At 34.5% G+C, this 17,053-nt stretch overlaps 1 protein-coding gene across 1 annotated transcript; it reads left to right on the top strand.

Annotated features, from left to right (window-relative positions):
- The first annotated feature begins 3,184 nt into the window (after nt 1-3,184).
- On the top strand, nt 3,185-3,859 carry LOC138898506 (uncharacterized). The gene is made up of 3 exons (XM_070184575.1): nt 3,185-3,352; nt 3,470-3,532; nt 3,575-3,859. Exons 1-3 carry the CDS (start codon nt 3,185-3,187, stop codon nt 3,857-3,859), a joined length of 516 nt encoding a protein of 171 aa, XP_070040676.1.
- The last annotated feature ends 13,194 nt before the right edge of the window (nt 3,860-17,053 follow it).

The following is a 17,053-nucleotide window of genomic DNA, read 5'->3' as shown; positions in this document are numbered from 1 at the left end:
ATTCTTCAAGAATACGTGATATCACATTAAGCAAATGAGATCCAAATTCAGTTTTGATTGAAGTATTAGATCCGTATTGAAATTTTGGAGCCACAGCAAAATGAATCGTCGAATTCGGACATCGTATGAGAGAATTATGCCCATTTCCGTGTCAAGAATGATTTTCCGTCGCGTCAGTGCCCAGGGTAGCGTGGGGCACTAGTCCTGGCGCTGGGATATTTAAGGGTTCTAGAAACAGCGCCACAAGCAGCACCCCATGCCACATGTGGTGCCCGAACAGTAAAACCCCCATAAAACAGGGAGTTTTACCAATTTTAATCATTTTAGAGTTTGGGGAGCTCGGTTTAGACGATTTTTGGGCGATTAGCACGGGAAAACATTGTGGTTAGTGTTCCTTATCCTATATTGATTATATTTCATTATTCCATACTCATTTTACATCATGAATCCGTGAATTTATGGAAAAAAAATCAGATTTTTATAAAATCTTCCAAAAATGTAAAATGAAGATTTGAAGGTCAATTCGATGTCGGAATTCGATAATTTTTGTATGGTTGGACTCGTGATTGAATGGGCGTTCATATTTTATCAATTTTATTTGGTTTCGAGAGGTGGTCCCCACTATTGATTTTTGAGTTAATTTCGGATTTATATTGTGAAATTTAGCAAATTTATATGGAATTAATTCCTATGATTCATGTTGAGTATATAGAATTTTTGTGACTAGATTTGAATATTTCGGACACGAATTCGCGAGACAAAAGTTTATTGGAATCTTGAAATTGATTACGAAATGAGGTAAGTATCTTGCCTAACCTTGAGTGGGGGAAATTACCCCTTAGACATTGAGTCTTATTTGAAAATTGTGTAATTAAAAATTATGTACGCGAGGTGACGAGTACATACTTGGTTTATTGAAATTCGTAGACGCCCTTATGTATTAAATTGGAAAATTGTTGGAACATAGTAAATCCTTGATTTGTCATGCCTCATTCCTTGTTTGTCGAATTTGTATTTGATATCATAATTTGGTGTTATTGTTGGATTTTATGTGAATTCTGTGTGTTGTTAATTTGATATTTCTTGGAAATAATCACATTATGTATTTTCATCTGCAAATAATTAATTAAACAAGTTTAAATTGAGGTGTTTATATATTTTTCAAAAAGTTGGATTAAAGAAGGCGTTGTCCTGTAATGAGTTATTTTCCCATCCTTGTGATTGTTTTTGAGATTTTATATACATTGTGTTGAGTCGTGGACTATTTGTTGTGAAATTAATTGACTTTATTGTACCTTTGGAATGGTTGTGGCTTACGGGCAATTTGTAAATACGAGTTAATGATGTTGTGTTGTTGTGATGATATTATGTGTGAACTGTTGTGTGATTTGGGTAACTATTATGCGGCATATAAGGGTGGTATTCCATTGTTGACATTTTGCGGGCATAACGGTGGAATTTCACTGCTGTTATGTGTGTTGGGATATTGTCTGGGCGGAGTGATAAGGGAGGCTATTAAATTGAGCAATAAGGGAGGCTATTATAGGAGCGATAAGGGTGGCTATGTGAGCGATAAGGGTGGTTATTGATATTGTCTGGACGGAGGGATAAGGGAATCTATTATAGGAGTGATAAGGGTGGCTATATGAGAGATAAGGGTGGATATTGTAAGGGGTGATATGTGATGATGTGGGGTTTTTGTGTTGGTAATTTTTATGTGATGATTTGGGGTTCTTGCGCTGGTAATTTTCATGTGATGTTGTAATTTTTCTTGTGTTTAATTTTATATCTTGTACAACTTGTCTTGTTGCTTCAGTAAAACTTGATAATAGTATGATCTATGTTGAATTTAGGAGCATGTGGCTATTGCCAGGTGGATTATGTTATATGGGATTAGGTTGTACGCCGCAACAAGTATGATTAATGTTATATGTGATCGGGTTGCATGCCGCAAAAAAAATGAAATGTGGGCACGAGGTGTCGGGGAAAATATGATGATGATATTCGCACGTGAGTTGTCTGTGCAATTGTGATAGAGATATTGTCATGAGGTGCCGTGAAAATATGAAAGTGGACTGAGACCCGTATTTTATGATTATGAGATGAGGTGTCAAAAGGTGACTTTTATTTGAAGGATATTTTTTGAAAGAGTTATATTCGATAGATATTTATTTGAAAGAATTATATTTGAAGGTTATTATTTGAAAGAATTATATTCGAAAGATAATTATTTGAAAGAATTATATTTGAATGATATTTAATTGAAAGAAGTACGTTCGAAATATATTTATTGGAAATGATTATATTCTAGAGATTTCTATTGAAAAACTTATAGATGAAAGATGTATATTTTGAAGTACTTGATTATTGGTTGTACTTGTGTTCATTACCTGTTTGAGCAATATTTATGGAGTTCTTGCTGCCTTGTTGTTTACATCACTAGTTGATTATTGTTGCTATCACTCCTATTTATTTTCTTTTATTTTTGTATACTTTATTGCATAAGTTATTAGACAAGTGAGTGTCTTGACTGTACCTCGTCACTACTCTACCGAGGTTAGTCTTGATACTTACTGGGTATCGACTGTGGTGTACTCATACTACACTTCTGTACATTTTTGTGCAGATCAAGGATTTTAGATATATTGGATTCGGACAACGATTAGTGTGTGATCGCAAGGATTCAAGGTAGAGCTACTTGGTCGTCGCAGTCCCTTGGAGTCTTTCTATTTTATTGTACTGTCAACTCTTATTCTAGTATTGTATATTTGATCCTTGAGATCACTACATGTATTCAGTTAGAGTTTGTGACTTAGTATTACCAGTCTTGGTAGGCTGTTACATTTGTTTTTCCGCTTTTAGTTTCGACACTTGAATTGTTTCAAAAAATAAAAATGGCTTAAAATGTAATTGTAATCGGCTTACCTAATCTTAAAGTCTAGGTGCCATCACGATGCCTGTGGTGAGATTTTTGGATCGTGACAAGTTGGTATCAGAGCTCTAGATTCATAGGTTCTATATTTCACGAACGAGTCTAGTAGAGTCTTGTGGATCGGTACGGAGATATCTGTATTTATTTTCGAGAGGCTACAGAACTTTTAGGAAATTTCGACTTCTTCCATTCATGTCGTGCGGAATTTGTTGATCTTGGAATTTGAGTCTTTGTATCTCTATTCCCTCACAGATGGTGAGGACACGTGCTATCGGGTCATCTGAGCAGACACCCATGCATATTCCTAGGGTCGCAAGAGGTAGAGGACGGGGTAGAGGCCGAGGAAGGGCACGTGCCACGACTAGAGCACCTGTGAGAGCAGCAGTTGAGGAGCCGACAGTAGCTCCAGTTGGGGGACAGGTACCATAAGCACCAGTGGTTACCCCCGGACTTCAGGAGACTTTAGCATAGTTTTTGAATATGATTAGTACATTAAGTCAGGCGGGATTGATCTCTGTTTCATCAAATATTTCACAGATTGGGGGAATAAATCAGACTCCTACCGCCCGCACTCCAGAGCAGCGAGTTCACATTGGCCAGGTTCTGGGCGTAGTATCAGTACAACCTATTATTCTGGTTTAGCCTGAGGTTAGGCCAGAGGCATCAGAAGAAGAACAAAAGAGATTTGAGAGGTTGAAGAGGTATAGTCCACCTACTTTCAGTGGCACAACTACAGAGGATGCCCAGGGATTTCTAGAAAAGTATCATCGTATTCTCCGCACCATGGGTATTGTGGAACTGAACGAAGTTGCCTTTACTACATTTCAGCTGTCAGGCGCAGCGTATCAGTGGTGGCAAATATATGAAGAAGGTAGACCAGCCAATGCAACACCACCAACTTGGGCTCAATTTTCGGAATTTTTTTAAAAGAATTTGTTCCCCAGACTTTCCGGGATTCATGTCGTACAGATTTTGAACAGTTGCGCGAGGGCACCATGACGGTGTCAGAATATGCTATCAGGTTCAGTGAGTTAGCCCGACACGCACCTATCTTGGTTCCTACAGTCAGAGAGCGGGTCCGCAGATTCATTGAGGGGCTCGATTATGATCTTAAAATATGCATGGGTTGAGAGTTGCAAATTAATACTCCATTTCAACAAGTAGTGGAGATTGCGAGGAGGATTGAGGGTGTTCTAGGTGAGGAAAATGAGTCTAAGGAGTCCAAAAGGTCTCGAAACTCTGGAGGGTTTAGTGGATTTTACTCTTCAGCTATGACCCATTATGGCTTAGGCTCGAGCAGTTGGACAGCTCAGACCGCACATCAGATTACTCGAGGTAGTCCAGTAAGATCTTATAGTACACCACCGACATGAAATTCTTACAGTGGCTATTCTAATTATCCGGCACAGACTCGGTATGAGCAGTTGCGAACTCAAAGGGGTTGTTAAGAGTGTGGTGATACTTGGCACATCATGAGAGATTATCCCAGACTTGGGAGGGGTGGATTTCATCAGAACACTCAGGCTACGGGCCCCAATGCAGCTACTACCCCACGTGCAGAACCAGTTAGGGGTGGAGGACAAACGGGTAGATGGTGCCCTAGAGGGGGAGGCCCAGCCCATTGATATGTTTACTATGGTATGGCCGAGGCTACCACACCAGATGGTATCGTTACAGGTACGATCCCGAATTATTATAAAGAGATATATCTCCTTAATTTGATTTGTTTTTGAATATTGGGGCGAGCCCTCCTATTATGCTCCGCTTATGGGTGGGCTTCGTAATGTTTTGAGCCACTTATATGTTTATCCCTGTCGGGAGATTCGATGATGTTAGCCCGTGTCTATCATTTTTATTTTGTACACTATTGAGGAATATAAGTCCAAAAGTGACTTTCTATTACTCTCTACAGTGGGTTTTGATGTGATTTCGGAATAATTGATTTCAATTATATGAACTATATGCCCTATTGGAATGGGGGTTCATTATATGTTGTGAAAATTGTTTACAGAATTTATTGAAAAGAAGAAAGAAAGGAAATGGAAAATTTGTGTAGGTACAATGTGCAAAATACTTATGATGTAGAACTGAGGACGAGATCCTCGCATTTTAATATGATTTGATATGTTTAAATCGGGCTACGAGCCGCGGTGGAAGTTATATAAGGACGAGATCCTTGTGATGAAAATTTATGTATTTAAATTCTCCCTTGTGAAATTAAATTCGTACTATAGTACTTATAGGGAGTCATGCCTGTTAGGTTTATTTGGAAATTCTTGTACGAATTTCTTTGCGCATAATTTGCCAAATTTATGTTGTAATTATGGAGTTTTAACCTACGAGGTGAGTGCCCAGGTGGCATAAAAATGTGACTCGTTAATTCGGGTAAATAATTATGTGATCTTCATGCCTCGTGTCTCGTTGTTAGTAAAGTGGAGGGTTGAAACGATATTTTTGTTAACATGAGGTTTATTGGCGATGTTGTAATCGATTATGAAGAACTATTAAGACCAGAGATGTGGTTATGGGCATACATATAATGTGTTTCATGTCCAGATATCATTATCATAATGCAGTGCTTATAATGTTGAGATTAGTGTTATTGATATATACATTGTGGTGCTTTGTTGGGTTGTGGATGTGTTGTTAGGAGTTGTTTTGGTGTTACTCTGGCAGGTGGATAGGCCCAATTATAGGGGAGACTCTGTCGAAATTTCGGAAACATTTAGGAGTTAGTACATTTGGGGGATTGAGACATGTGAAAGAAGAGATAAGTTATGTTATGTATTTGAGGGCAGACTGTACTTCTCATTCAATGTCGAATGATCCTAAGTGGGGGAGAATGTAACACCCAGAATTTTTTTGAAGTACTTCAACACTATCAAAAAAGTTGATGTGTGCGTAGGCATGAGTTGCTATAGCCAGTTGAAACTAATACCGTGTGTTGATGTGAAAATCAGGCTGTTTGAAAATGTTTGGAGTGTAAGAAATTGGTTTTAAAGTTTATAAGTATAGGTGAAAGAAGTAATCTTCAACTGCGATGGCATTGTCGGATCCATGTTAAATTTGCGGAGACGTAGAATCACTCGCAAGTTATGTGTGTAAGAATGCAATCGGTAATTTAGTGTCCTCAGAATGATTCTTGGCACATTCGAGGACGAATGTATGTTTAAGAGGGGGAGAATGTAACGACCCGACTTGTTATTTTAATAATTTACGCTCCGTACAACGACTTAAGGTCCCGAACAACTTCGTAATACGTATTATGACTTGCGTGTATGGTTGAGTTTGGTTTTCGGACGATTTGGGATCAAATTGGGAGAACAATTCTTATTTAAGAAGCTTGAAAGAACAAGTTGACCAGAGAGTCGACTTTTGATCAAACGACTCCGGAATAGAATTTTTATAATTTCAATAGTTCCGTATAGTGATTTTGGTCTTAGGAGTGTGTCCGGATATTTATTTGGAAATTCGTAGTTGATTTTGGCTTGAAATGACGAAAGTTAAAAATTGAAGGTTTAGAAGTTTGACCGGGAGTCGACTTTATTGATATTGGGGTCGGAATCCAGTTATGAAAATTTTGATAGGCTCGTTATGTCATTTATGACTTGTGTGCAAACTTTGAGATCAATCGGATTTGATTTGCTATATTTCGGCATCGAACCTAGAATGTTTCGACATCGATTCTTCAAGAATACATGGTATCACATTAAGCAAATAAGTTCCAAATTCAGTTTTGATTGAAGCATTAGATCCATATTGAAATTTCAGAGCCATAGCAAAATGAATCGTCGAATTCGGACATTGTATGAGAGAGTTATGCCCATTTTCGTGTCAGGAACTATTTTCCGTCGCCATCATCGCCCAGGGTAGCGTGGGGCTCTAGCCCTGGCACTGAGATGTTTAAGGGTTCTGGAAACAGTGCCACGGGCAGTGCCCCATGCCACCTGTGGTGCCTGAACAGTAAAACCCCCATAAAACGGGGAGTTTTTGCCATTTTTACTCATTTTTGAGTTTGGGGAGCTCAGTTTAGGCGAGTTTTTGGCGATTTTCATGGAAAACATTGGGATACGTGTTCCTTATACTATATGGATTATATTTTATTATTTCATACTCATTTACATCATGAATCCGTGAATTTATGGAAGAAAAATGAGATTTTTATAAAATCTTACAAAATGTAAAATGAAGATTTGAAGGTCAATCCGATGTCGAAATTCTATAATTTTTGTATGGTTGGACTCGTGGTTGAATGTGCATTCCTATTTTATCAATTTTGTCGCGTTCCGAGACGTGGTCCCCACTATTAATTTTTGAGTTAATTTCGTATTTATATTGTGAAATTTAGCAAATTTATATGGAATTAATTCCTACGATTTGTGTTGAGTATATTGAATTTTTGTGACTAGATTTGAAGCTTTCGGATATGAATTCGCGAGGCAAAGGTTTATTAAAATATTGAAATTAGTTGCGAAACGAGGTAAGTATATTGCCTAACCTTGAGTGGGGGAAATTACCCCTTAGGCATTGAGTCTTATGTGGAAATTGTGCAATTGAAAACTATATACGCGAGGTGACGAGTACGTACTTGGTTTATATGTACAAATTATATCGGTTGAAATTCGTAGACGCCCTTATGTATTAAATTAGAAAATTGTTGGAACTTAGTAAATCCTTGATTTGTCATGCCTCATTCTTTGTTTGTCGAAATTGTATTTTATATGATAATTTGGTGTTATTATTGGATTTTTATGTGAATTCTGTGTGTTGTTGATTTGATATTTCTTGGAAATATTCACATTATGTATTTTCATCTGCAAATAATTAATTAAATAAGTTTAAATTGAGGCGTTTATATATTTATCAAAAAGCTGGATTAAAGAAGGCGTTGTCCTGTAATGAGTTATTTTCCCATCCTTGTGGTTGTTTTTGAGATTTTATATATATTGTGTTAGGCCGTGGACTATCTGTTATGAAATTAATTGACTTTATTGTACCTTGGGAATGGTTGTGGCATATGGGCAATTTGTAAATACGAGTTGATGAGGTTGTGTTGTTGTGATAATATTCTGTGTGAATTGTTGTGTGATTTGGGTTACTGTTATGCAATGTATAAGGGTGACATTCAATTGTTGACATTATGCGGGCATGAGGGTGGCATTTTGCTGCTGTTATGTGTGTTGGGATATTATTTGGGTGGAGTGATAAGGGAGGCTATTAAACGGAGCAATAAGGGAGGCTATTATAGGAGCGATAAGGGTGGCTATTGATATTGTCAGGGCGGAGTGATAATGAGGCTATTATAGGAGTGATAAGGATGGCTATATGAGAGATAAGGGTAGCTATTGTAAGGGATGATATGTGATGATGTGGGGTTATTGTGTTGGTAATTTTTATGTGATGATTTGGGGTTCTTGCGCTGGTAATTTTCATGTGATGTTGTGATTTTCTTTATATTTATTTTTATATCTTGTGCAACTTGTCTTGTTGTTTCGGTAAAACTTGATAATAGTATGATCTATATTGAAATTGGGAGCATGTGGCTATTGCCAAGCGGATTATGTTATATGGGATCAGGTTGCACGTTGCAACAAGTATGATTAATATTATATGGGATCGGATTGCACGCCGCAACAGATATGATTAATGTTATATGGGATCGGGTTGCACGCCGCAACAGATATGAAATGTGGGCACGAGGTACCGGAGAAAATATAATGATGATATTGACAGGTGAGCTATTTGTGCGCTTGCGATAGAGATATTGATACGAGGTGCCGTAAAAATATGAAAGTGGGTTGTGACCCGTATTTTATGATTATGAGATGATGTGTCACTTGGTGACTTTTATTTAAAGGATATTATTTGAAAGAGTTATATTCGTAAGATATTTATTTGAAAGAATTATATTTGAAGGATATTATTTGAAAGAATTATATTCGAAAGATAATTATTTGGAAGAATTATATTTGAATGATATTTAATTGAAAGAAGTATGTTCGAAATATATTTATTGGAAAGGATTATATTCTAGAGATTTCTATTGAAATACTTATAGATGAAAGATGTATATTTTGAAGGACTTGATTATTGGTTGTACTTGTATTCATTACCTGTTTGAGCAATATTTATGGAGTTCTTGCTGCCTTGTTGTTTACATCACTAGTTGATTATTGTTGCTATCACTGCTATTTATTTTCTTTTATTTTTGTATATTGTATTGCACAGGTTATTAGACTAGTGAGTGTCTTGACTGTACCTCGTCACTACTCCACCGAGGTTAGTCTTGATACTTACTAGGTACTGGCTGTGGTGTACTCATACTACACTTCTGTATATTTTTGTGCAGAGCAAGGATTTTAGATATATTGGATTCGGACAACGATTAGTGTGTGATCGCAAGGATTTAAGGTAGAGCTACTTGGTCGTCGCAGTACCTTGGAGTCTTTTTATTTTATTGTACTGTCAACTCTTATTCAAACAGTATTGTATATTTGATCCTTGAGATCACTGCATGTATTCAGTTAGAGTTCGTGACTCAGTATTACCAGTCTTGGGAGGCTGTTACATTTGTTTTTCCTCTTTTAGTTTCGACACTTGAATTGTTTCAAAAAACAAAAATGGCTCAAAATATAATTGTAATCGGCTTACCTAGTCTTAAAGACTAGGTTCCATCGCGACGCGTGTGGTGGGATATTTGGGTCGTGATAATTAAAAATAATTTTTATTTTTGAATAAGCAGTAGTAGAATTTTTAAAAATATGGTTGAGAGTTTGTCTCCACAAGTAGTACTCTCTTTTTTTTCCGTCAAATTGGCTATTGATCTGAATCCTCCTTGAACCTGTGTTCGACCTCACCCTGAACCATCTTCTCTGAACCATTAGCTCTGATACCACTTGTTGTGATCGAAAATAACAAGACAACATACGAAAGCAAACAAAACAGTTCTTAGTGATGATAAATCAGACGACAAAGAAAAATATACTAAAAAAGGCATAATATTTTAATATGATTTGGTCAATTGACCTACATATAATAAAACTAATATAAAAGGGAAAAAATTATTGAGAGAAAAATCTTCCCCTAAATAAAGCTCTTTTAATGACTATACCCAATATGGACCGATAACGGATGGTCCCGCCAACTACATATCTCTCTTCCTCGCATTCCATTCATGACCTAACGACTATCTGACATAGTCATTTATAGTAACATTCTGGAGGAGCACGTGGAGAATCTACGTAAACTCTTCCATGCAAGTCTTTTTAAACCTTATCACGAAGACATGGACATGGGGAGGGAGCAGGCAAAGCATGTCGTTCGTAATGGAAAGAAAGATACCACTACTTCGCCTCTTTGTTGGACCGTCGGCGCACACCAAATCATTAAACCTGGCGGTTGTTCTCTCTTTGATCGGTGCTTTACCGGCCACTAGATCAACGAAGAAACTCTCTTAAAATCTGCTCTTTGATCAGTGATTCACCGGCCACTAGATCCAGGAATCCCACCTTTTTCTCAAACCCGGTGGCTCGGTTGATTGGCACTCCTATAGGCTCATCTTGCATACAAATTCTGGGGGTCCCAAGTCCTGCATCTTTTTGTCTAAAGCCTACTTCCTCTCTATAGACAATTCCTTTTTTGTGGTTTGTACTGTAATAAGAAGGATGTTGTTATTCTAGGATGTGGCGTTCCAGACATCTTCAGAGCTAAGTCCCAAGGAGACAGGTTGAAATGTGCGAGCGTAGGTTAGTGTCTCGTCCTACAAATGATAGCCTTTGAAGGCCGCCCACAGGATGCGCTATACTGTAGTAGTTGTTCATTCTAGGACGTAAAAGAAAGCATAGTATAACAATTAAATTGACCTATGAGATCCTTTGAACCGGTTCTCAAACCTACTACTATACGAACAGTCTTCTTCGGCTAAGGCTGGCAAATCTAACTAGTTTTTGTTAAAAAGAGATCTTGGATCAAGGTTGGATATTATTCTATGTTGTTGTGTGAAGGAAAGCATTCTCAATATATAGAGGTCATAACCTTTTCCTCCAAGAAAGAAATCTGCCAAATATGAAAGAGATCAATATTTAGTTTAAGAAAAAGTAAAACAATTATGGTTAATATTCTACCATTCTTTCAAGTAGAAGAATAAATCCAAATAAAATAAAAAAATCAGGATAATTTCCTAACAACTTTTTCTTACAAAACAAAAGGGGTCATCTTTCTGTTAAATAATAAGAGGTGTCTTGGGTAGAATAAACTGAAAACACGGGAGAAAAAAAAAAGAAACAACTTCTTTCTATATAATTTAATTAACTACATAACCAGGATTCATGATTAAAGGAAATATATAAAAGTTGCGTCAAGACAAATGGACTGTTTGAACTGTATTTGAATTGGTCAAGATGGGCTAACTTATTTAATGGGTTATTGCCCGAAAAGTTTTTTTCCTAAGCTTTCTCTACAGTCTGTTGAATGGTCTAGTAATTTCGGTTATATATAGAACTTAGAAGGGTAAAACATAGAGCAACAACCAAAAAAAAGAAACAACATGCACAAGCATAACATCTGAAACCAAATTTGGGAAGTACAACATTGGTAGAACACTATTTAAAATTTTAAATCCATATAGAGACAAATTTGTTCTATATGATTTAGTTAACTACATAACCAGAAACCATCTTTAAAAATGGGATGGTTACATAAATAGCCGGCCAAATTTAACATTTATTTATTTTAGCCGGTATACATAGAATATATATTAATTATACAGAGTTATACATATAATATACATGAATTATATGTACTATACATTCTCCAGCTACTTTTAGTTTAAAAGATTAGGTGGACAAGCATAATATCTGTAGAACGAAAATGACAGTCAAGTGCACTAATCTCCCGATATGCGTCAAATTTGGGAAGCACAACATTGGTAGAACACTATTTAAAATTTCAAATCCTTATAGAAACAACTTTGTTCTATATGATTTAGTGGGCGTTTGGACATAAAAATTGTAAAATTCCAAAATAGGAAGAAAATATTTTTCAAGTGAAAATGTTATTTGAAATTTAGAATTATGTTTGAACATGAATATAATTTTGTGAGTTATTTGAGTGAAAATTTTGAAAAACAGTTTTTTGGAATTTTTCAAATTTTCGAAAATTTTCAAAATGCATCTTCAAGTGAAAATTAAAAATTTTTATGAACAAACGCTGATTTCGAAAAAAATAATTTTTTTTTGAAAAAAAAAAAAAATTTCTTATGTCCAAACGGGCTCTTAATTAACTACATAACCAGAAACCACCTTCAAAAATTTATAAAGGTTACACCATACATATAATCTGGTTACTTAAACAACCCTTAGGAACATAAATCACCATTTGTAGACTACAGAACAACCCCAGTAACCAATAATAGTAAGACAAATTCGATCAGTGTGGACATCCCAATTGCAAAGCTTGTTAGCACAAAGGGACTGTTCTCTCTTATAGTCAAATAACTTAAAAATTCCTGACTTTTCTCTTAACCACATTGAACACCAAACACTGTTCTCTTGATGATCATTGATAGGAACATTGATTTTGTAAAACTCAACTGCATAGATATTCTTGTACCCAAGATCCACGTGTCCATTTAAGAAGCATCGAACTTTTTCAATATTTGGTATTCTGTTGTGAATTTGAAGACGATAGCACTCAGCTACTGAAGGAGAAAAGATGGAGCAAATTGTAGTGAGTAGAACGTAAAAAATAAGGTGATGGGTAATTAGGGAAGCCATCAATCTTGTTTATGTGGTATCGCATTCACTCGGATTCTTTTTACCTGTTACTTTAGCCAAAAAAACATCTATATATATATAAATATATATATAAAGGAGGGAATGAAAAAGATGAGTTGGCACCTCTATTTGGCAAGAATTACATTATCTATTTTCTCAAATTTTTAGGGTTTTCCCTACTGTTTCTACTTATATTCCTATTTATTTTGTGCTATTTTTAAAAACTAACAAGGAATAACACCTATCCTTTTCTACAATCTTCTTGGCATTTATTCCTCTCATACAGTAACGCCTCTTGGTGAAAAAAAAAATAACACCTCTTAATGTGTTGAACCGTCCATTTGCTTGCAATATAATTAGTAAAAATAGTTTTCTGTTCCACAATCTCTTAATTACATCTGTATCTTTTTCGCTTCTTTCTCTAATCTCATATTGTATTTCTATTCCAAATCCTAATTAAGTCCTCTCCGGTCTCCGCGCTAAAATGGTAACGACAGAAATTAATTGTTTATATCATTAATAAATAATTTTCTAAATTGATGTGCGCGATTATATACAACAACATCATAGTTTCTGATGGCAATGGAGAGGGACAAAGCAAGATCTAAGGAAGTTCTTGAAAAATTTACGAAAGAACTGGAGCGGTTTACTCTTACAACAACTTCATTCTACCTACTTATTATGCCTTTTTCCCTCTATGTCAAAGCTACAGAGTGCAGAAGAACACCACCACCAAGAAATGGATAAAGTTTTAATATTCTATCTTTATTTTTGAACAAGCTAAGGTAAATAAACAAAGATCTTTTCTATTTTTAATCTTGGGTTCACGACTATATTTGTTCTTCAATTTACCTTAGATTTTTTTTCTAAGTCTTAATCTACTTCTTTTCTAATACTCATAACTCTTTTACATTCATAACATAGTCTGTCTCCAACACTTTCTGAACTCTTTCTCAAAATTTTAGTTTGTTTCCATTTGGTTCATAATACTCAAATATTTGTTTTTTTTTGGTTTTAGAAAAACAAGCAAAAGAAGCAAAAGCAAATAAGGAGGAGAAAAGAAGAAGAATTCCGAGGAGAACAAGTTTGGTAGTGATTTTCTTGAAAAAATAAAGATTAACAACCACACCACACTATTGTCTTAAAGCTTGACTTACATTGTCATGGTTGTGTCAAGAAATTTAAATATTCAATTAGCCAGTTAGAAGGTAATTAACAAGGCATATAATGTCGTAAATTTATAACGAAATAACATGTTACAATATGTTACATGTCATTTATAGAGTAAAATTTTCTTCGGTATTTAAGTATATAAATTAAATACAGTTTTTCAAATACAAAATATCACTCATTACTTAACTAAATTCATTAATATTCTGATTTACAACGAGAAAATCATTTACTGAGAATGGTTTGCATTGTTAGTTCTTTTTATATGGTAAGCTTTGTGAATATTTTGATTGAGTATAAAAAAAATTATTATCATATCACTACTAGAAATCCGGTAAAAACCGACCAAAAAAACCGACAAACGTTGGTCGGTAATGGCCAAAAACTGACCAAAACGTGACCATTTACGTGTGGACGGTATTTTTGTGGTCGGAAAGGAATACAGACTAAAGTTGGTTGGAAATTACCGACCAACTTTGGTCGGTCAATTAAATTCAAAAAAGAAAATATTGCAAAAAAAACCGACCAAAGTTGGTCGGTATTTTAATTATGTAATAAAAAAATTCACCATCTGAGAATCGAACCGAGGTCTGTACTGTGGCAGGATACTATTCTACCACTAGACCATTGATACATTTTATTTTAAGACTGTCTTTTATTTGATTTATACTCTTTAATTATATTTTCGCACAAAAATAACCAACCAAAGTTGGTCGGTTTTATTAAAAAGTAAAATTACCGACCAAAGTTGGTCGGTTTTTTTAAATGACCTGCCGAATTAACCGACCAATTTTGGTCGTTTTTTTAATGTTAATTTTTATTTATTTTAATTGAAAAATCGACCAAAGTTGGTCGGTTTCTTGAAACATAAATTTCGCGGGACTCAAAAATAGTTTCCCGCATTTTTACGCCAAAGAAAACCGACCTTGATCGATTTTTGCCGAATTTCTAGTAGTGTACGACTAAAATGAGGTTGAGACAATAAAAACTTTTGAGAAGGTTGCCAGTAGGTCCAGTAAATTTGTATGATAACTTGAAGTTGTTAAGATTTTTATTTGTGCTATAAATTTTAAATTTGCAATAGCTATTTTAGAGGGGGTCCAAATCTACTAACAATTTAGAAGGATACGAAGTCTCGCCTTAGTAATAGTATGAGGGAAAAATAAAATAAAAATTGTAGATTAAATGGTAATTATTTTCTTTTATAGTTAGGATTTAAATGAAATTGGTTTTGGTTCCTTGTCATCTTTAAAGTTTAATGTGTTAACTAATGCTTTTATGATTTTGAAAGTTCTGTTTTGTACAATGGGTGAAGTCGTACAACAATTAATTTTTTCCTTTTAGGATTTTAACTATTTCGGTTTTTCAATTCAAATGTTACGTGAACACTTACTAGCTAATTTTCTTTCTATTCTATTTTTAATCTCTAATGTAATGTTGTACTTACTCAACGAAAAATATATCTCATAAAATCATTCTTTAAATGGCAGGATAATGTACTAAAAATTTTAGAAAAAGTTTCAAATTTGCGTGGCATGGGCAAAGAGAAAGTGGTCTTTCTAATAACTACATTTCTTTTACCTTCTCAATTTACAACTCTTAATTTTTTGTGTCATTAGTAATTTTAATTTTTTAGGTGTTTTGTTAACACTCCTTGAACTTTCTTAATAGATATATAAAACTTAAATAAGCTTCATTAGTATACATTTAATTAACTATACATGACATAAAAGTGTACTGCAGATAAATAAACCAAATTTACGAGTTATTCCAAATATATTTTAATTTACAAGTATTTTGTCCTCATATAAAAGAGGGATAATATATGAATTCGTTATTGCTTTCTGATTTTTCTATAAACTTATTGAAGCTTTATAAAATCGCGCAAAGCGCGGTTAAATTCACTAGTTCTTAATATTTGTCACTTAAAGAATGAGGAAGACATTAATTTTTTCCACCCTTACTAAAGTACTCCCTCCGTCTCATATTAACAGTCTTGGTTACTAAAAATAATTGTCTTAAATTATTTGTCATTTTAAAAGTTCATGACAAAATTGATTATTTTTTTTTCCTTTTTTACCTTTAATAATAATTGTTCTTGATGATGGAGATAACACATAAATAGAATAAATATTCAATGAATGGAGATTATATCTTATGACATAAATAATGGTAGAATAGTCCAATCCATTTTCTAATTACTATTTCTTAAGGGGCGTATAAAAGAGAAACACGACACTTAGTATGAGACAGAGGGAGTAGTTTTTTTAAAAAATGAATGTGCCAATATTTTTTAAAAGACATAAGAAGGACTAGCAACTTATTAATTTCTTTAGATTATAAATAGTCATAACTAGCAACTTATTCCTCCACTATTATTGAAGGGATTCTTGTGAAGGGGAGGAATTAATCAAATTTGTTTTGCCAGATTTAACATAAATCAGCAGATTGAAGAAGATTTAATTACCAGACCTCCACTTATTTATGGATATTCAAAATAAAAATACATTAAACAGGTGGACATACCCTAGATGTGGAATCGACTAATCAGTTCATACACGAAAACAAACGTTACAATCCATTTTGGCCCTTTGGTGCAATAATTGATCAGTTAAGTTAACAGAAATTAGCACCGAACGAGGGCAATTCTGGCTTTGGTCCACTATTAGCATTTAGTTCCAATTACGAGTGATATATATATATATATACACACACAAGTGTTCATCATTGGATAAAGTAACAACGAAATTAAACTAGATTGATTAGAGGAAAAAGCGTAGTTGGAAAATTCGAGAGGACATGCTAAAATGGTGTTATAACCAGATTAAGTCGATTTTAACTTTTAATAAAGGGAAAAGGGCCAAATATACCCCTATACTTTCATATATTGTCTGCATTTAACCTCCGTCATATTATCGGGCCAAATTTACCCCTACAATCAGCAAACTTTTAAAAATACCCCTTGATCTGTTAAGTAATCCAAAATCTTCTAATTTTCTTTTATTTAAATCACTTGTTGTTCTTCTTGGTCCACTATTTTAATTTCAAAAATTACTATTGAAGTGAAGGCTAAAGTTACTAGACTATACAAATTATTCATATTTTTTTTTTATTACCAATACACCCATTTTTTTGTAATAAATAAAATTAGTTTAAAATTTTATTTATTTTTCAATCA

The sequence above is a fragment of the Nicotiana tomentosiformis genome, chromosome 9 (genome assembly GCF_000390325.3).
Source record: "Nicotiana tomentosiformis chromosome 9, ASM39032v3, whole genome shotgun sequence".
Taxonomy (NCBI): domain Eukaryota; kingdom Viridiplantae; phylum Streptophyta; class Magnoliopsida; order Solanales; family Solanaceae; genus Nicotiana; species Nicotiana tomentosiformis.
The sequence above is the reverse complement of the archived record's forward strand: the minus strand, read 5'-3'. Positions and strand labels throughout refer to the sequence as shown.